The 21596-nt window shown below is 39.2% G+C and overlaps 3 protein-coding genes across 4 annotated transcripts; 2 read left to right on the top strand and 1 right to left on the bottom strand.

Annotated features, from left to right (window-relative positions):
- Positions 1–423: 423 nt before the first annotated feature.
- Positions 424–10446, top strand: wdr20a (WD repeat domain 20a). Its single transcript, XM_042500682.1, has 4 exons — positions 424–702; positions 4404–4586; positions 4989–6329; positions 9342–10446. Exons 1-4 carry the CDS (start codon positions 439–441, stop codon positions 9393–9395), a joined length of 1842 nt encoding a protein of 613 aa, XP_042356616.1. The 5' UTR covers positions 424–438; the 3' UTR covers positions 9396–10446.
- Positions 10447–13480: 3034 nt separating this feature from the next.
- Positions 13481–20113, bottom strand: LOC121953948 (MAPK/MAK/MRK overlapping kinase-like). 2 transcript variants are annotated; one of them, XM_042501234.1, is made up of 12 exons: positions 19815–20113; positions 17974–18088; positions 17516–17605; positions 17352–17422; positions 17154–17232; positions 17026–17074; positions 16747–16925; positions 15782–15883; positions 15482–15655; positions 14813–14972; positions 14530–14727; positions 13481–14318 (listed from the first exon to the last, which is right to left on the bottom strand). In XM_042501234.1, the coding sequence occupies exons 1-12, from the start codon at positions 19996–19998 to the stop codon at positions 14241–14243; spliced, it is 1479 nt and encodes a 492-aa protein (XP_042357168.1). In that variant the 5' UTR covers positions 19999–20113; the 3' UTR covers positions 13481–14240. The 2 variants fall into 2 exon arrangements, with proteins under 2 accessions (XP_042357168.1, XP_042357169.1); XM_042501235.1 differs by lacking the exon at positions 19815–20113 and adding an exon at positions 19396–19463.
- Positions 20114–20223: 110 nt separating this feature from the next.
- On the top strand, positions 20224–21506 carry LOC121953595 (nuclear export mediator factor Nemf-like). Its single transcript, XM_042500761.1, has 4 exons — positions 20224–20379; positions 20496–20564; positions 21241–21356; positions 21445–21506. The coding sequence occupies exons 1-4, from the start codon at positions 20321–20323 to the stop codon at positions 21504–21506; spliced, it is 306 nt and encodes a 101-aa protein (XP_042356695.1). The 5' UTR covers positions 20224–20320.
- The last annotated feature ends 90 nt before the right edge of the window (positions 21507–21596 follow it).

Here is a 21596-nt window from a genome sequence, read left to right as displayed (position 1 = left end):
CAACAAAAACACATACAAACAAAAGATGAGGAAATTCATAAATTCAGCAAAATTTGTTTAACATTGTTATTTTATTTTATTTTATATAATGTGTGTTAAATAAATCAAACAAAAACAAAGGAAAAATATTTGCAGCTTCAGGGAGGGTAAAAAAAACTAAACAAAACAAAAAACAAGAAAAACAAAACGCCCCCTCCCCGCTAAACAATGAACGCTCCCTAACCGTTATGTTATATGTGTGCAAAATGTGCTTTAAAATTAGTATAATGCTGCAGCGTTTAATAAAAGCACAAAGCTGTGGTAACAGCTGTTTTAGCTCCAGATATCCTCCTCCACCAGTTCCCCGGTGAACCGTTGGGGGGAACGGGAGAGTCGGAATGCCCGCTCCACGGCCCGCTCCCCTCCGTGCGTAAGATCCGGCCTGGGGGAAAGGGATGAATGTTAATTTCAAAGATGGCGGCGGAGGGAGGAGGGAAGGAGATGAACGAAATTAAAACTCAATTCACCACTCGGGAAGGCGTCTACAAACTCCTCACTCACTCCGAATACAGCCGTCCTAACAGGGTGCCTTTCAACTCGCAAGGCTCCAACCCCGTCAAGGTCTCCTTCGTCAACGTCAACGACCAGTCGGGCAACGGCGACAGGATCTGTTTCAATGTGGGCCGTGAGCTCTACTTCTACATCTACAAAGGCGTTAGAAAGGTAGCGTGCTAACGCGGCTATTGTCAACGGAAACCCGTGATACTGCATGTTAACGAAACATCACTGTTAACTTAGCTGTTGCTGAACTCTTGGCTAGTGTTGGCTGTGTTAAATAACTCTGGCAGGTGCTTGACTTTGAAATTAGCTGGCAGCTAGTTAGCTTCAAGCTACGGTGAAGCTAGCCTGCTAGTTAGCCAGCTAACGCAGCTAGCTAACGTTAGCAACAGCTACTCCCGAGGCCGGGGGCTAAATTCCGTCCACAGTCCGTCACTCTGTTGTCGCTTTCCTGGGTGGAAGGATCTGAGAGTTTGTGTATCGATAACTTGTTTAAAGCTGGCATTTTGTTTTGGTGTAAGTTGTCAAGGTTGACATTGCTGCTGTAACGGTTATAGTTTGTGATGGCAGTGACAGGTCGTACCACCCATAAACACCTGTCGACGCCTTTTGACTGACAGTTGTCGACATGTCAAAATGATGGTACGGATAGTCGCTTATTTGGCTGGCAAGCTAAGTGCTGTCTTTTGATTTGTGGCACTCAGCTCTTAGCGTCGGGATGTGTCTCAAACTAGGCAGAAATGCTTTGCTTGTAGAGAAATGCTAACGTTAACTAGTTAGTTGTGACATTTATGTTGGCGCATATAGTTCGGTAAATTGTGTTTAAATGAAAGGGTTAAACGTTTTTGAAGGCTGCGTCACTCTACAGTGTATGTTTATATTCTTAGGCAGGGATATTAGACTTGCTTTGCTTGGTTCACTTTTGCAAAATGACATTAGGCCAGTCGCAGTAGCCCCATACATGTTTCTAGGATTTTAGCACCAGTGTTCCTGCAGATCCTTATGAAGTCTTAAAAGGCAATGGGGTAATTTATTCAAAACATAAGGCCTTGTATTAAAATGATATAAACTAATCTTTCAAAAGTCTTAAAATGTTTTTTTGATGTTGCATTGTAAATTCTCAAAAGTATTGGTAACATCTATTTTTTTTCTTATTCTATTTTTTTTGTTAACTAATTGAATAAATTAGAATCCATCTATAAATGGCAGATATTTACCACTTCTGTTGGTAACCCAAATAGATATGTTTCTGAGAATATGCAATATAAAAATATATTCACTGTCTACCATGTGTTGGACTCTCTATAGGGTTGTTTTCCCAACATTTGATGTAGATAATCGTTTACATTGGACAAAAAAAGAGTTTTGTTTTATGTCAAAATAAATATTTGGGCAAAATAAAACTGTCCCTCAGTTTTAGTTATTAGAAATTTGGTCTTAAACTTAAGCCTGAGTGTCATTTTAAAAACATCATAAAAAGCCTTAAATATTGCTTTCCTTAAACTGCAGGAACCCTGGGGATGTTTTGGGGATTTTAGGATGTTTCTGGGATTTTAGGACCTCTGTTGGGGTTATAGGGGATCAGCTACTGGCATTTTTTTGATAAACATTAAACAAAAAACTCTATTTTGATGCTATTTTATGCACTCTGTCACTGTATTTATACTTAAAGTTTAAAAACAATTCCCAGAGTGAATCACTTTATTTTTATTGGATATTAGAAAATGTTTGGGAGGCCACACGGCACCCTATTAGGGGCTAGATTTGGACCGTGGGCTTTAAGTATTACTGTTATGATGTTCAGTCACTAACAAATAGGTCATTCATAATGAATGTCTCATGGAGAATACAGAAAAATATTTTATGATTTTCTAGTAAAATAGAAGTGGGAGTAACATGCAAGGCAAGTTCATTTATATAGCACATTTCAGCAACAAGGCAATTCAAAGTGCAAAAGCATTGAGACATAATGCGGAAAAGAACACACACACATTATAAAAGGGCATTTAAATGTTGCGACATTTATGGTGGAGCGTATTGTTCTGTAAATCATCTGTAATGGTAATGGATACATGTTTTTGAGGACAGTATCACTCATATGTTTATATTCTAAGATGTCTCTTACAAATAAGTCATTAATATTGAATAACTCCTTGTGAAGCTTAACAAATATGTCATGATTTTATAGTCAAAACAGAAGTGGGAATAAAATGCAAGGCAAGTTCATTCATAAAGCACTTTTCAGCAACAAGCCAATGCAAATGGCTCTACATAAAACATCAAAAGCATGGAGAAAAGGACACTTAAATGCCATTAAAAACTCAATTAGAGAGCCAGAGAATAGAACATTTAAAGAGGCTAAAGAATAACAAAGATAGGTATAAAATGCAAAAAAAGTGCAGTGTATGAAATAAATATATATGTGATTTCATTAAAGGGAGAAGTAAAGAAAAAAGTCTTCAGCCTTGATTTAAAGTTTACAATGACTGTGTGTGTTATCATGAGTTTAATCAATATGCCGGTGTGGTTTTGTAGTATTTTGATACGGGCTCTGCCACATGCTGCAAAGCATAAAGAAGAAATATTATATCTATATGCTGACTACAGAAGGTGGTTTCGGCTAACTGCTGACACAGGTTGACAGGAATCAGCTGACTTCTAACTGGAAGGAATGTGTCATAGCCTTTTAATTATTCACACAGGGACATGTGCACGTCATGTGTGTCATCATTCCACTTCAAAACAGCATCAGACTGGCTGAAGGCTGAATAATTTGAGTTTGTAGTACAGAAGTTGAGTACAAAAAGTACAAAACCCTGTGTAATAGCATCTAGTCTCGTCATACCTGAACATTTAAGTTTGACAGAAACTGTAAAATGGCAAAGTTATCATGACACAAGCAGATTAGTCACATGCCTAATAAAGATAATATTTGGTTTCAGTTTATCAATATCGCATCACAAGACAGTGTTAATAATACATCACCTTATTCATTAGTCTGTTTGTCCTACTCCTGTGCAGCTGGAAGAAATGTTTACTTTGCTAATACATTTTGCTGCATCAGGTACATGGCTACATGTTTAAAGCAAAAAAAGAAAGACAGCTAATGAATCCAGCAGCATATGAGGACCTGTTTACCTCTGATATGTGGATATCCATAACCTCCTTATTCCAAAGACTGTTAACATGGTCTAATTATGTATCCGTTTTGTTGATATTGTCAACAATCGAAGCCCTGTCTAATGTCACGTATGCTTTTGTGAGGCACAAAAGTTGTGTTTTAGACTTGACTCTTAATTTGAACTACTTTTAAGACTCGGTGTGACATTTTATTTCTCTGAGGTGAGACAGAAACACTCACTGTCACATGTAACAATCGTGGAGGAACTACTGATTCCTTGTCTTCAAAGAATTTTCCATTCCTTCAGTAGTGTTAACTGTAAATCATTAACAAATATAACTGTTCTTGTCCTGCCTATCTTCAGTTTATGCCCACGGTGTCTTCTTTGCTGCAGTAAAATAATGTTTCCCTGACATAAAGAAACCATCTATTTGCCATAAAGTATGGTTGCTATTATCTGTCATTCCACAGAGAAAAAGGCATACCTCTGTACTTGAGTTTTTCCTCATTTTTGCTCAGTGACTGGCAGCAGTTTGATGTGTTGCTAAAGGTCACACAGAACTAGTGCGAGTTCAGATGTCGCTTCTTGCACATTTTATTTAAGATATTTAAGATTCAATATAACTGTGCACTCAGCTCCAATAGTACAAAAGCTTTTGTCATGCAAATAGGTGCATAAAGTAATTTTTAGATATTTAAAGGTTACTGCACTCACTCCATGTGTGTTCCTGCATTCTCTCCTCAGGCTGCTGACCTGAGCAAGCCCATAGACAAGCGCATTTACAAGGGAACGCAGCCCACCTGTCATGACTTTAACCACCTCACCGCCACAGCGGAGAGTGTGTCCTTGCTGGTGGGTTTCTCGGCTGGACAGGTACAGCTCATTGACCCCATCAAGAAGGAGACAAGCAAGCTCTTCAATGAGGAGGTAGGTCTCTGAGGGACAGAGGTTAGTTCAATAAGAGTAGGGGTGTGTGCCATCTCATGATAATATCACTACAGTTTTTAATATGATAAGAAAAAATCATATCAAGACAATGGCAGTATTCTGACTTGTTGACATTATGATGTAGTACTGTTACACATGGCATCAACACGCATGGTTAAAAGAGAAATTGCTACCAGCTCTGGGTGGCCTTCCTCCTGTGTTTTTGAAAGAAATAAAGCCAGTTTGCTTAGGTTTTAAAGGGTTAATATAGTATTCTATGTGACACTGGACTCTCCACTTCTTGATAATTCTGTGCTGACATTATTTTTTTCCCTCTCCTCTTCTCCCTCTGCTCTCTCCTCCCCTGTCTGAAACCTCACCCTTCCCTCTCCCCCCTGTCAGAGACTAATAGACAAGTCCAGAGTCACATGTGTGAAATGGGTGCCCGGCTCTGAGAGCCTGTTTCTGGTCTCTCATGCCAGTGGGAACATGTACCTGTACAACGTGGAGCATACTTGCGGCACCACGGCACCTCACTACCAGCTACTTAAACAGGGCGAAAACTACTCTGTACACACCTGCAAGAGTAAATCCACGAGGAACCCTCTCCTGAAATGGACAGTGGGCGAGGGGGCTCTGAATGAGTTTGCCTTCTCTCCAGACGGGAAGTTCCTAGCCTGTGTTAGCCAAGACGGCTTCCTACGAGTCTTCAACTTTGACGCCGTTGAGCTTCACGGCACCATGAAGAGCTACTTTGGTGGCTTGTTGTGTGTGTGCTGGAGCCCTGACGGAAAGTACATAGTTGCAGGTGGAGAGGACGATTTAGTGACTGTGTGGTCGTTTTTGGACTGCAGAGTCATCGCTCGAGGTCATGGGCACAAGTCGTGGGTCAGTGTGGTGGCGTTTGACCATTACACCACCAGCGTGGAGGAGAGTGACCCGATGGAGTTCAGTGGCAGTGATGAGGACTTCCAGGATCAGATGATCCATTTCGGGCGGGACCGGGCCAACAGTACGCAGTCTCGACTCTCCAAGCGCAACTCCACGGACAGCCGGCCCGTTAGTGTCACGTACCGGTTTGGCTCAGTGGGCCAGGACACTCAGCTGTGCCTATGGGACCTCACTGAGGACATCCTTTTCCCCCATCTTCCGCTCTCACGGACACGGACGCACACTAACGTGATGAATGCTACCAGCCCCCCTGCGGGTGCTACAATAATCACTAACACCTCTAGTAACACTACTAACGGAAACAACAGTGGTGCCAATACTCCTGGCATTAACTCCCTCTCTACTACATTACCACGCTCCAACAGCCTACCGCATTCAGCCGGCACCACGACGACGGCAAACAACACCAACAAGGCTGGCAGTGGCGGTGGCATCGGCAGTGGTATTATGGACAGTGCCATTGCTACAGGTGTGAGTAAGTTTGCCACGCTGTCACTCCACGATCGGAAGGAGCGCCACCACGAGAAGGACCACAAACGCAACCACAGCATGGGCCACATCAGCAGCAAGAGCAGCGACAAGCTCAACCTGCTGACAAAAACCAAAACAGACCCTGCTAAGACTCTGGGCACTCTGCTGTGCCCGCGCATGGAGGACGTGCCCCTCCTTGAGCCCCTCATCTGTAAAAAGATAGCACACGAGAGACTGACTGTACTCATATTTTTAGAGGACTGTTTAGTGACTGCTTGTCAGGAGGGATTTATTTGCACATGGGCGAGGCCAGGCAAAGTGGTAAGTTCTTTTTAACATAGGAAATGTGGGGAAGTGTCTTTCAGTCTTAAATTGTCCTAAAGTCAGTTGGTGGGCTGTAACTAAAAATCTAAATATATTCTGAAAGCGTAAAATAAAATATGGACATTTGGGTTAGCATTTTTAGCTTTTATAGTCAGATTGTCCCCCTCTGCAGGCAGGCAAGTAACATATTAGAAGTTGTTAAATGTACATCTGCTTTCCAGGGAAAGACCTATTTATGCCTACGTTTCTAATATAACCCATGCTATGGAAATATTAGTCTGGTTATATAATACACTCTGATAAGGAGGATTTCCTGTGTAGACATGTGAGGGGAAAGAGGACGTTAATCCATACGGAGTGTGTTCATTGGTTCATCATAATCATCCCACAATGCATAGCAGCATAGCCAAGAAGTCATCTGCATACACGCTCACATTTCAGCTTTTATGCAAATGGCTCTGTATTTGCCCAAAGAATCTTTGCAGTTCCTCACACGCTTACAGCCCGATGTGTGTGTATACACCCTTGTATACTTCCCTTTTGTCTGTGTTTTGAGAGATGTTGCCAGAGCGAGGCACATGATAGTCTGGATACATACAGGCAATCTGAGGGCTAGTCAGTCCGGTGAGACTGTTGCTACGTGAACAGGCGCTAGAGGCAGGAATGACCTTGAAATGTACTCAAATGTCTCATAAGTAAGACTGGCAAACAAACAGTTATACCGAGGATTACACTAGTGTCTTTTGAGTCAGAAAATGGAACAAATGAGATCCAGAAAAAAAATCTGAAGCAGTAAAAATTGATGTCACCAGACAGCCTGAAGTGGGTACAAATTCTTATTAATAAGAACCAGTTAATACAAAAAAGTTAGAATTCAGTAACAGGAAAGACGTTTAAGCAAACATTACTTATGGTTAAAGGAATACTTTACCGCAAAATGAGCATTTGTCAACTACTCAACGTGTTTCACTATGAATTTATGAAGAGAAATGTTTTCCTCGTATGCCTCCACAGTGAACAAATAATCCCGAAAAGACAAATATGGTAGATAAATTGGGGTAAATGGGAGCTTGTGCAGCATAATCAGTGAAGTCTCATTTATCCATTCGTTTGCTCAGTAATTCCTAAACACGTGCATGTTTTACTCAAATATAACGATTTAAAACACGGCAGTAAAAACAGTCTCATGCGTTGCAGAGTACTCGTAGGTAAGTGTTTTATACGGCGCTCCCACAGACATGCAAAACCTGGATAAGTCAAAGGGCCCAGTAAAGTCATGGAATTAGTTAAATCCTTGAAAGTTTTTAAATAAATTATGGATGCGTATGTGTGTGGGGGGTAGCTGATGTCGGGGGATGAAAACAGTCAGGTTTTTTTTTTAACATTTGTGTGTGCCCCTTTTTATCATTCTGTGTCCCCTCTCTTAATTCAGAGGTTTTTGCAGTACTGTGAATGCAGCTCAGGCAGAGCTCTCAGTTAGATCTTTTTTTTCCTTCAGCAGCAGTTTGTGACTGGCGAGATGGATAATTGATCTGTCGATCTGTTCAGAGCTGATCTGATCAGATCGATTGATGAGCCTAGCAGCTGCTGCGATTGAATGCATTTTCTCACAGCGTTCTGTCAGCTAGCTGCTATGATGTTTGAATAGAGTTTGAATCTAATATGTTGGAAAAAATAATATTGATACAATGTTATTTAACATGTAGGGTCTAGTAACTCAAAGTTTCCATACCTATGCTTCACTAATTCTTTTAATTTGTGCCGTGTTTTTGATGGAACGATTGGCAGAGCACCCTAGGTTGTCTACTAGAGCTCCAGTGTGAACTCTGATTTCGTTTTAACTGCTCTAAGAGAAGAGCACAGAAGTTGGAAGGTAAGAACCACTCTTTTTTTCCTGAACAAAATGACCAATGGGCCAACCAAACAGACGTACTCCCCAGTTCTGCGAGCTCTACTGTTCCATTTACGCAGGCTGTCTGTAATAATATAATTAAGATACGAAGTAAAATATACTTTATGGTGTTATTTGTGTTGTACATTGTGAATGGTCGTGGGCATTTTATAATGGGTTAAGTTTTGAAATTCTATCTGTGTAAAATGTGCTGGAATATACGTAATATCTATTTGCCAAAATGCATGTGTTTGGGAAGTTCTGACTTTTTGAAACGAGATTATGGAATTCCATGACTTTTCCAGGTTTTCCATGACCGTGGAACCCTGTTTAAAAACACCTCATTGACAAGAACTTGTCCGTGCACTGTTGCACTGCTGTGGTTTAAGCTATAATATTTTAGCGAAAATGCATGTGTTTAGGAAGTACTGAGCATCCAAATGGATACATGATTTGTATACAATTTGTTCATCAAGATAATCTTCACAAATGAACACCACTTTGTCATCCGCAGACCTTATTTCAGGCTTCTAACAAAAAACGTATTCATAAACCCATTGACTTTGAGACGAGGGACCAGGAGGTGCTGAAACAGATTCCCACATTTTAGGAGTCATTACTGAGGTTCTCTATTTGGATTCTTTGTTTATAATTGAGGCTTGGGGGAAGACAAAGTTTTCAATACAAATTTGACGTAACATGCAGTGAGTGACTGATACATATATGATTTTGCCGGTGAGGTATTATTTTAAGAATTGAGTGTGTAACAGAAGAAGTACAATAAAAATACAGTTGTTTGGTAAGTTTGCCCTTAAAAAAAGGGAAAAATCAAAAAGGTCAGATCAAGAGATTTGAGAAGCCCTTGCTAAAACAAGTTAATTATCTGGTCATGTACATTAAAAGTGCCTTGATTGAGAAACCTTTCAATTACACCATTACACTGAATACCCGGCGTCCACTTTGACTGCTGTGCACAGGCTGTTATTTTCATGCAGAGGTGCTGGATGTGGAGTGAAGAGGCTAGAGGCTAATTTTTTTAATGAACTATTTGTTGCTTGATTTTTTGCTACAGTATGTGAACTTTCCCAATGCAAATCTCCTTGTTTTCCTTTTTCCAGGGTTTATTGTCATCCCAAAACCAAGCCAGCTCTCCCAGTGGAACAGTAGTATAGCCACAATATTTCTGCTGCTAAAGAACCCTGCAACCCAGAGTCTGATGCTGCTCTCCACCCTGCAAGCATTGCAAGTTTTCCTTTTCTTTTATACCCCTCCCCTCCCTCCCCGATTTTGTTAACAGCTTTTCTGTTCTTTTTCGTTTATCACTCACTTGACCTAGAGGAGGAATGAAGCAAGAAAAGGTGTGGTGCAATTGTGGACTATTGCGCTAATTTACTGTTGTTCTCTGGAGTTTTAACACATTTTTAGATTTTTAAAAATCTTTATTTCATGTCATCAGACTGTTGTCCCCTCTGGAAATAAAGCTTGGCTTTGTTAGATGCAAACCAGACAATTGTGGCTTGAGATTAAAGGGGTAGTTCATTTGATTTTCATAATAAAGTGTACCTTTTTTTTAACCTTGTGGTGTAGCCCAGTCTCAGTTCAGGGTGACTGACTAAAACATGAATCTTGGATGAACTATCCTTTTATGACCAAGTGCGTAAGCATCTGAAAATTCTTGCATCCATCCACATTCACCCACCACTTCTGTCTTTTCTTGAGTAGAATCTCCGCATCAACAACTTTGCACTGATTTTGTTAGTTATTTTGTTGTTTGTTTTTATAACTACTCTAATGGAACAAAAAAAGAGGGTTGAGGACTGCCTTGTTGCACTCGGCTTTAACATCCTCAGTCTTGAAATCTGATACTATAAAGCTGGATGCTGCAATCATAGTCTTTTTAAAGAAAAAAAAAATGTTTGCACTTAAATTAGTTTATTAGAAGAAAATGGCTTTACATTTTTGGGTGTGCTCAGAACTCACAGATGGCTAATAATGGTAGGTGAAGAAAAATGATAAACTATTAAAACCTTTATCTATTGAGCATTTATTTTAATATTATTTCAGATTCAAATCTGCTCTGTATCATAATGTGTATATTGTAATTAATTGATTTGATGGGGGCCTAAGCAAACTACCATTACTCCAGTGGAAGTTTTGTCATTGATAGTTATATTTCTAAAGCCTAAAGTATACATATTAATAATATTAAAATAATCTTGAATACACTGTTCACTGTTCCTTTTTTGTGCACCCACATGTGCTGTATTTACATAACAAAGCTGTGATGCCTCTGGTGTGGAAATTGCTTACATTGTCAAAATGTGCCAAAGTTGCACGAATGGAGCTGTCAAGTATAAAGTCTTTTGAAGCTCGGGGAAAAACTGAATCTCATCCTGTGAGTTCCTAAGACTTAAAACAAGCTCGCTGCATGCCTCAGTCAATAAAATTCAGAGAGTGCTTTTCAATATGCTAGCGTGTCCTCACGTCTCTTTCTCGCGTCTTGGCTTCTTCCAGCGAAGATGTGAGAGAGATGCAAGGACGGAGGATGCCAAGTGAGAAATCCTTGGTTCCATAGCAGCGTCAATTACTGTGCCACACGCGAGGTTGCGGCATTTATGTGTCACACCACTTGATAAAAGACTTCCACATAGGATAAAACTGTTTTTCCTCGCTCTAAGCGCCCTCAGAGGCCTCCTCTCTCCTCCTCTAAGCACGTTTAAGGGATTGGAAGATCCTCCATGATGGAAGAGATCAAGTTCATTGGAGGAGAGAGGATGCCACGGCTGTTAAATAAGAGCTGGGACACAGAGCATGACACATGCGAAATTTAACTAGAGTTACACAAGTTTATCCTCCTTGGGTACGTGCTGCCTGACAGAACTTAAATGGTACACTCGAATCGATGGTGGCCGATATACAATGGAACGTTTTATGGTCTTTTATTAACACTTAGAAACCTGCAGCGACATCACTTTCAATGTGATGCTTCCACATGCCTTTAACAAATATTTCAATCTTTAAACCCTCAGCAAATTGCTATAATTTCTTTTAAAAAAGATGGGGGAAAAGGCAGCTATATTTATAATAAACCTTACTACGTATTTAAAATGGTTACAAAACTAATACACATTTTAAGCATTTTGAAGGTTGTTTTTGAAACATTTTCTTTTGTATTTTTTTTAGCTAATTTTAAGGTAGTTTACTTGTCCTTTTTTTTAACCATTTTTTTTCATTGCACATTGCCACTTTCCCATGTTTATGAAAGAAATCAAGCCAATTTGGTCAGGTTTCAAAGGGTTAAAGATAATTTTAATAAATGCAGATTAGCAATTCTCACTTTAATCTTAATCTGTCAGAGTAGCGTAGCTCTAATATGCATCGATGTGTTAACGTTTTGTTAACCATCATATGTTTCTTCATTTCTGTCCCGTGGTCCGTCTCTCCTTCTGTGTGTGCCAGCTAGCTCTTTGAATTTTAATTTTTAATTTTTAATTTTTTTGAGTTTTAATCTGATGTGTTTGAAAAAACTGGGCGAGTAGAGCAAGAAAAAAATACATATTATGGGTCCTTGAAAAGTGACGGGAAAGTTTGTGTGTGAGATGTGTGAGAGCTCTGTATTGAGCCTTTCAGCAAGTGCACAGCGGACTTAACTGTGCATGTGTTGTACCCCTACGATATGATGCGATGTGTCCCAGCCTTTATTTAATAGCCTTTGAGGAAGCGAGGAAGTGTCTGTTACATAATAAAACATGGAGCTTTATTTCCTCCAATCTTCTCCTTCACAGAAATCCAAAAAGCCAAATTTAAGATTTCAGATGAGAAACTTGAGTCTTTGCTATTTGACGTTACTGCAGTATTCATGTTCTTTATTTTTGAGTGATAACAAATCATTGATGTCACAGAGTCCAGTGACCCCTTACATTGGACAGAAAGCTGGTGTAGCAAATATATTTTTTTAAGTGGATAACATTACACATTTCCAACTTTATTATTGATTAAAAATCATGACTCATCAATTTGTTCAACATTTTTGTGTCAGGAGGCTGTACAGACATGTACGAGAATTATGCATTTGCAGTGCGGGTTAATGACGACATCAAATGACACTGAACTTTTTGTTACTCTGATTATGTGTCACAATAACTAAGACAGTAAAGTGCAGACTGAGTCCCAGTCCAGTTTTAATGAGCTCACAGCTCTGAATGAAATGGTGCTTGTGTTTTTTAAGCCACAATGCTTCATATTAGGGTTCTAGTTCAACTATGTTTTAAACAAAACATAAAAAAATATCCAGGACTTTCTCAAAGCCATATAAAAAAACCCAGATGTTTTCACATACATTATTCATCTAAAAGAAGAATATTTTTCGTTATTATCTGTTCCAAGCCTGTGTTTTGTTGCCTGTGGGGATTGTGCCTTTAAAAGCTTCTCTGAAGATAATGTTGTGACTTAAAATAATTGTGAAGCACTTCATGTGAATGTTTTTGCTGTTTAGCTTTTGCACAGGAAGACTCTACAAATCAGTTTGTCCAGAGGAGTTAGTTCACAGATATTAAGAGGAGACCATCACAAATATACAGTGCTGATAAAAAGTATTTAACCCCGCCTTTGGAGGCTCTCAACTTTGAATCACAGCTGATTAATTAGTCACTGTGTGTAGTATTTGGTCAAAGTCTAAGGTCTAGATTAGATTTGGGTATGGACTCTGACTTGGCTGCTCCAGGACATTACAGGCATAGTTTGGATTTTTTAAAAGTGGGGTTAAATGAGGTACTTATGTATAGTCAGTGTATCACATACAGAAGAGGGCGATCGGCAAAACTGGCAGCGTACCAACCACCATCTACTGTTGGTTATACACTGACCATGGATAAGTATTTCAAACAACCCCAATTAAAAAAAAATCGAAACAATTACTTCATGGTGTCGTTTTTACCAGAACATTAACTAACTAGCTGTTGGATCGATATACCGTACTTGTTACACCATAGTTACATACATGCATTCTCCCTCAACTTATTAATACTTACACATACTTAGTGTTTTATAGTTGCACTTACTTTAGATCAGTTTGTTGACATTTGCTTATCACTTACTATTACTTGCTTACTTTCTTATTAGTTACTTGCTTATTTAATCATTTGTGATTCAAAGTTGTAAAATAAGATAATCGAAACCAGTCAGGTTTGGTGACTTTTGAAGACACTATTAGTTTCCAGGAAACGAATTATGTTCTTTGTCAAAGATGTTGCACAGTTTCATTCACCAGTGGTAAATGTATGGAGGCCCTGAGAGGCAAGTGAGAAAAAGAAATATGGAATGCATGTCCTGCGCCTGATCTAAATTGTTTTTTGTCCAGTGTTAAAGAACATGTGGAAGAAAAATGTCAGGATAATTGTTTTAATAATGTTTTTTTTTCTTCCCCACACATCTTTGAAACGGGCAAGAAAAAAAGTTTCACCATGTGGGAAAAAAGGTTTAGGAAATTTTGCTTTTCCTCCATTTTTGAAAATGGGTGAAAAATATGACAGTAGTATTTCTTGTCTTTTCAAAGGAACAATTCATATTTTTTTGAACTCACTTGCCTTTCAGGGCTTTTGTTTAAAAAGGCTGTTCACTTGTCAGATACCTTATTGCTTTGTTTGTGTAATAGGCTCAGATGGAAGTATATTTCTAAACAGTTGTAAACATGTAACACCTGACTTGGTCAAGTAAAGCTGAGGTCATAACTATACTACACACTCTTAATGCAACAAAATATGACAGACTCTATTATTGTTAGTGTAGATATCACATTGAATTTCATCATTACAGTGAGGGTTGAACAGTTTGATGAAGCAGTAATAACTGGTAAAATGACAGGCTTGGCGGTCTTCATTGCATTTTTTGTTTATGTTGCTTGACAGATTTCAACATCAGGCCTGTCCAAACACTGTCCTCTCCACAATGTGTTTAAAAGCACAGGTCTAACCTGTTTCAAGAGGCAAATTTTGATCAAAAGTTGAAGTTTTTGGCTCTCAGTAGCCTCCATGTTTCCGATCCAGAGGTGGCATGTGGTAGGTCTTGAAAGCTGCACGGTGTGACTCATCCCGAGGCTGTGAAGAGAGGAAATGCAGTCTGAATGCCAAATCAAAGCCCTTAATGCAAGGACTTTTAAGGTTATATTAATGTGACGTTCCTCTTGCATTTATACAATGTTTAATATGCAGAACAAACCTGTCAGCTGTGTTTTACTTCATTGCCACAGTGCCCTTGGTAGATATCATTGTAAAAAACCTGCTGTCTGTGTAGCACTCCTGTGTTTACCTTGGCCAACCGTGACTGGCACTTTTTCGAGGTGATGGTTGGCAGTGTGCCTCGGTGGGTGACAGTAAATGCCGGCATAGTGGAGGCTGGGAAGGAGATCTGCGGTCCGGGTATGACCATGTTGAGCTTGGGCAGCTCTGCGGGATAATGAGGGACGTTGCGTCGGATGAGGGGCTCTGCTACATGCTTCATGTTGTGCTAAAGGGGGATGAAGCGTCAGATGGTACCAGTTGTATTTATTTCCATTGACATTTCACTCTAGTTGACTTGCACTTTGACTTACGCTCATTAAAGGCGTTTGCCTCGTGTGTCGTCCCCTCAGCTGTTTGCCAAGTCTGGCTGGGCGCCAGATGTGGTCTAAGGACTTGTGCATCCCACTACTTTCTACTTCCTCCATAGTCCCAGAAACTCTGTTCAGAGTCTCGGCTTTTTTCTCTGCCAGCCTGGGAGAAAAAAAAAACAACAGCAAGTAAGACTTAAGAAAGACAGAAAAACAAAATACAAACAAAATACATCAACATATAATGAGTCCTGCTATTTCTGACCATAGACCCCTCTAACCAAAATTAAAATGAAAATTGTTTTCACCTCGTTTGGGGGAACTATTTAATATACGGTTGTAAATTCATTTTCAAAGGGTGGCAAAACTTCAAAATATTTCACTTTAAATGGCAGTGCCATTACCATTGCTGGTATTCTCTGCTGGCCTCACTTTATTTTACTGTCCTGCTCTAATCTACTAAAATTTTATCCGGTCTGACAACTACTGTCACTCTAATTCCATGTGAACACAGCATTACTAATGACAGGATATGAGTATTTAAAATTAAAGTCCTTTGTCTTATGAAGAAAACAGGTTTCTACAGAGCGCTTAATTAAAAATAAATTTGTTGTCTAAATATGATTTAATAAGTTGCAAGGTGATGAAATGTTCCTTATTTGTAAGGTTTACCTTATTTCCCTAAAGTATGTGTGTCGCAGGGCTGTCTCCGCGGTGATTCGTTCATCGGGGTCATAGGCGAGCATCTGATAGAGCAGTGACAGAGCCGGAGCCGGGCAGTGAGGGACTAACTTTGAGATGCCGCTGCCTTTTTTAGGAGGGAAGTTGAAATGCATCGCTCTAGACCTGCCAGACATTAAAAACCATGACGAGTCTTTATTTTCTTTAAAAATTAGATATTCATGAGATGTTCAGCTTCTGTGACAAAGAAACACTCGTTTTCAGGCAGCATATCTGAGGCAGAACACCTACGGCTTGAATTTTTGGAGGATACTTTGATCAGGCGTCCCCAACACGTCATGGATCTTGGACACCTGGTCCAGCTCATTGGTCCCAGGGAAGAGAGGATTCAAACTGAAAACACACAGGTATCTGAATGACACAACAAAGCTATTTACATAACATTTGCTTGACATTTGTTTGTGCCTGTGGTGACAGGTCGATCAAAAAGAACAAAGGAAGACTGAAGGCAGACATTAGTATCATTATGTTAAACTATATACGATCGAGTCATAAGGGGAGACTACAGGTGAATGTGGAAAATTCCTAGAAACTTCCGTGGTTGATTTCATTTTGGTGACACATTCAGGGTCGAAGGTTTTTACAGAGGGAATTTTTTATACTTCTTTTTATCACTCTATAAATCGGTAAAATACTGTCAAAGGCCATAAAGATATGTCAATTTTTGCCATGTTTTTAGGAATAAAATGTTCTATAATCAGTCTATGATTTAAATATAAGCACACACCTCTGTAAGAACATAGACAGGAATTAAACTAGAAAGTTTGGTGCTACTGAAGTGGAGATTTCTGTTTTTTTGTGTAAGGAAAAAAATTTTTTTTTTTGAGAAAATGGCCTTTAAGGATACACTAAGTTACATTTAAGTTACACAATTGTTTTTTGCAATACAAGTTTTCAGAAATGTTATGTTAAATGTGAAAAGAATTTATCTAATTAAATATGTGTTTTTTGCATACATTTCTAGAACAGAAATCTGAACTAAAATAAAAAACTAAACGTGTATTTTGGACTTTTCCCCCCACTAGTCTAAAGAAGACATGTTACTAAAGCAACATAGCCCAAAATCTTAAATTTAATTTTTTTTTCACTTGTAGTGTCTCCCCATAAGAGTACTGCTATACTGTCATTAACTCAAAAACTTTTGTCCTATTTATGCTTTACAGATGAAATATTGTGCCCTTCCCCTGTAGAGGTACCTCATGATCTCAAAGAAGACACAACCAGCGCTCCACATGTCCATCTTTAGGCCGTAGTACCCATCAGTGAGGAGGCACTCTGGGGCTCTGTACCAGCGTGTGGAGATGTACTCTGTGTGCGGGGGCTTTGAGTACACACTCCGACATGAGCCGAAGTCACCGAGCTTCAGACCATTTTGCTGCAATTTGTATAAAATAATTTAAAAATGCGTACAACACAAAACCAGATTACCACTATTGTCTTTTCGTGAGGCAAGTTATGATAATGACGCATCTCACTTTGATGAGGATGTTTTCTGGCTTCACATCTCGGTGAAAGATACCGCAGCTGAAAAGAAAAACAATTTCACCATGGTAAGTGTTTTATTTTACAATTTCATGTGAAATTATGCTTTTTTCACAACTACCTGTGCATATGTTCAAGTGACTTGCAGAGCTGGTACATGTAGTTCTTCACTGTATGGTCAGGCAGTGGAGTTTCTCTTCCTATAAGGAATGTAGAAACAATATCAGCCCAAAATTCACCCAGAGGTTTACAGAAAGACTACATGTACATCTCCACATTCATCCTTGATTTATTATATAAATCATACATGCAGACTTACCTTGTATGAACTCATAGATGTTCATCTCCATCAGCTCACAAATCAAAGACACAGTTCCAGTTTCTTTGTCACTGAAACATTGTATTAGATTAATATGACACTGCAAATTCAAGTAGCTTCAGGCAATACATTAACTTCATAACAGACAACACTCAAGTACTCACAAAATCAGCTCATGTAGCTGGATGATATTTGCATGCGGGCTCAGTCTCTTCATTGCCTGGACCTCCCGCAGGTTGTTGGCCTGCTCCAGACTTTATGACCGACAACAGATGACATTTGTACATTTAATTTGACAGATGTATGCATATAATAATGCTATCTGTGTAGTCAAACTGCATATTTGCTGTTTATGGACAATGAAATCATTTAATAAGCTAAATGACAAATTTAAAGGGCACAGTCAATGTCAAAACCAGTGCACAGACTCACATTTCAAGCAGTGTCATCTATTGTTACCTCATCACTACAAGGTCAAAGGCAGAGTAAGCTGACATCTAATAGGATACTTAAGGCAAAGGGGGTGTCAAGCTGCTAACTCAGGTTGCAAGGGTCCAGACACAGCAAACTGTACGCACCACTGATTGCTGGTGCAGAGAACATTTTGTTGCAGAATACATACCTATTAATTGTCTGCTTCATGGTTTTACATGCGTAGAACTTTCCATCTTTCAGGCTTTGAGTTTTCACCACCTCTGAAAATGTGCCCTCCCCGATTTTCTTGATTGTTTTATAGCCTGTGCAGCAATAAAAAACAAAGATAAAGTGTGATAGATGGAAAGGTTTTGCATGAACATATTGGGAGCTGGATGCTCATGAGCACAGTAAACGGGCAAAACAACCGCAGACCAAAAAACAAAAACTACAAACAGTCACCAAACCACAGAAAGATCCACGATGACTACAAAAAGATGCAAAAAAACCAACAACAACAAACGACTGAAGTTAAACAACTATCAAGTCTGTATGTCTTGTGGTGGTGCCTCCTACATCTCTGCCCAGGGGCCCATTGTCTCACAATCTGCCCATGGCTGCGACAAATAGTTATTTAAATCGCATGCTGTGCTAATTATTTTCTTGATTAATCCAAAAAGATCTTTACCAGTAATTTTTGTAAATTTTGTATGGAAAATTACTCGATTAAATTTCTGCAGCTTTATCACTTTAATCCCACTGTTTATTGTAACAACGAGGGGTCAACAGATTACTGGCCTGGACAATTACTGGGGCTGATAATTTGCATTTTGACAATTATCTGTATCAGCATTTTATTATAATGATGGCTGATAAAAATTAATTAATTAAAAAGTTCAAAGAAAGTGCCAGCATGGGAAAAATACTTTGTAAAACCCCAGGGCGCTATTTCTATTTATTAATTTTTAATTTAAAATTTCACTTGACTTTATAAAAAAAAGTTGCTGCGAACTCTGTACATAATGTTGAACACTTCAGTTTTGATTTAACATTTGCTAAAGGCATTTAAACAAAGTTTTGTGTTGGAGTTTGTTATATTCCAAATTCTAAATATTGACAGAAAGATTTTCCAATTTTATTGTAAATACATTATGGTTCCAAATATCGGTTATCAGTCTCATTAACTAATAATAATCGATATCGGTATCAGCCCTGAAAGACCAGTATCAGCGACCCCTCGCAAAAACACAATTTTTAAGCTCTGATGTTAAGTTCAAGGAGACAGTTGTCTGAAAAAAGACATTAAAAGGCAGATTAAATTGTATTTAAAGTGGATTTTCCCTTTAACGAGTCAAAAGTTAAGAAACCGAACTGTCTATACACCAAATATGAATGCTGGTATTGTTCAAATTTATTCTCTTTACGTGACTACAAGACCTCTAAACTCGCTTCATGTGCTGGCATTACAAGTGCACCCAGTTAATGACACAATAAAACCGCAGCTAGCTTCTCACAGACGTTAAAACAGCTCGCAAACAAAGGACAGCAATCTTTCGTGGAGAAACCTCAACGACGTGCGACCGCCTGTCAGACCTGTCATCACTCTGCTCAGCCTTAACTCACAACTTACGATGCATCCCTTTGTGTCTTATCCGCCGCATGTAACTCGATTATCCATAACATGAGTGTGTGGACGGTACATCACAATGTAAGGGTTAAAAATGTAAGTTTTTCCGCGCATCGAGGTGTCAAAAGGACACGAAACTCGTATAACGGGCGTTAGCCTAGCACCGCTAGCAGCCCTGTTAGCTGACCGTCGCCTTGGTAACGGAGCACGCCTTCGCCCTCCACTCTGACCTGAGGAGGAAACTGGAAACTCCGGCTCAGTGTTTCACTACTACCGCTGAAAATATTCACATTTAAAAGCAACAGCACATTGAACATGTACTGCTATTTATAGAAAAAAAGGCCGGAGAAGCTTTTTATTCGCTGCAGGCCCAGATATTTGACGCGACGGTGTTTTCACAGCTGCATAATTCACCTTCTTACCTTTTTTCCAAAGGTGGGAGGCGACCGCTAGCTCGGATGTCTTTTCATTTTGCTGCGGATTGTTGTTCTGTACGTCGACAACATTTCCCAAGCTGTTCCAGTCCGTGTTAGGTGGTGTTTTGCATGCATTTCGAAGGCTTGCCCTGTTTTTCACGCCAATAAGCCAGTTAGAATAGTGCATCATTAGTGCACTTTTAATGCTGAAGAGCCTACCATGAGCTTAGTAATATCTATAAACAGTAAGAGCACCACTGGTCCACTGCATCCATGTCACAGCATAACGTTACCGGGCATCCCATACACAATCAATGCTTTCTATTCACTCAGTGTGTGGAAAAGGCGTGGACCTGCTCCTTTTTGCTCCACGTCGGCTCTCGTAGAAGTTGTCACTTGTGCGCATGCTCACTAATTCCCTGCATGTTTTCCTTGCTGATGTTGCACTAGAAATGTGAATTTCTCAGTGTTTATGTTCCTTTTTCCAAATCTTGTTTAGCTTTTAGGTCACCATGAAAACAAGATTTACCACTGTGGACATCAGGGCAGTTATTGCCGAGATCAATGCCAAGTAGGTGATGTGTGTTATTGCCATCAGCCGGGTGGCTAAGCTAACCATCGATAATGTGTGGACGAGTCCACACTTGTGTAGCAGCCATTCATTTATTGTGCTTTTTTCCTCCACAGCTACATTGGCATGAGAGTAAACAACGTGTATGACATCGACAACAAGACGTATCTCATCCGACTGCAAAAGTGAGGACACTTTGACAAACTTGTCTCCAAAAGTTTCACTATAGTGACGTTTCATTATGGCATGAAGCTGCAAAATAGTGAAACCACGAGATACAGATACTTGATCACAAATTATAGTACTTAATTGGAAATTGTGATTATAATAATTTAATTTAGTGAGACAGTGTTGTCATCAACATGCGGTTTGAGTATCAAAATAAAGGCAGATATTATGCAGCAGAGCGCCCCTGTCAGTGGTATCTTATTAGCTTTTTATATGATTTTTGTATGCAAGATCTGAATCTGAAATTTATCAGTGATATGGTAGCTGTCAAGTAAGCGTGAAGTAAAAAAACACAACAGGTTTATTTTGTTTTTATTTCATCCCTTTTCATAAGTCTTGTCTTTTAGACATTGGTTGTATGTATTATCCCCCTTTTTAAGAGTGACCTGCACTTTGATATATGCTGTACAATGAATGTCAATAAAAGAAAAATATGCGTACAAAAAAAACCCCAAACAAAAAACAGCAGTTTTCTCTTAAATAAGGTGGAGTACAACTAAAAGTAGCATGAAACAGAAGCTCTCGAGTACAATTGCCTTAAATGGTACTTAAATACAGACTCTTAAATATACGTTGTTATCTCCAACCACTTTTAGTGAGTATGTATAAGTCTGTGTCATGTTTTTGTCTCAGGCCTGACAGCAAAGCTGTGCTCCTGATTGAGTCCGGGACTCGTATTCACTCCACAGACTTCGAATGGCCCAAGAACATGATGCCTTCGGGCTTTGCAATGAAAGTAAGAACATCTTGTCTATTAAATAAGAATGACCAACTTTGCTTTCTCAGTTGTTGCTGATTTGTATTTGCTTTTTTTAATCCTTTGATCTGTGATTCAAGTGAAGTCCAGTGTGATTAACATCATCACAATCCCAATCAGAGTGTTGGGTTTTCACTTATAAGGAAGTTTCTTTGGTTTGTTTGTGGTGCATAAAATAATTATACAATAAACATATTATAAATATTATTATATATTATATATTATTAAGAGG

Source organism: Plectropomus leopardus, chromosome 14, assembly GCF_008729295.1.
Source record: "Plectropomus leopardus isolate mb chromosome 14, YSFRI_Pleo_2.0, whole genome shotgun sequence".
NCBI classification, from domain to species: domain Eukaryota; kingdom Metazoa; phylum Chordata; class Actinopteri; order Perciformes; family Serranidae; genus Plectropomus; species Plectropomus leopardus.
The sequence above is the reverse complement of the archived record's forward strand: the minus strand, read 5'-3'. Positions and strand labels throughout refer to the sequence as shown.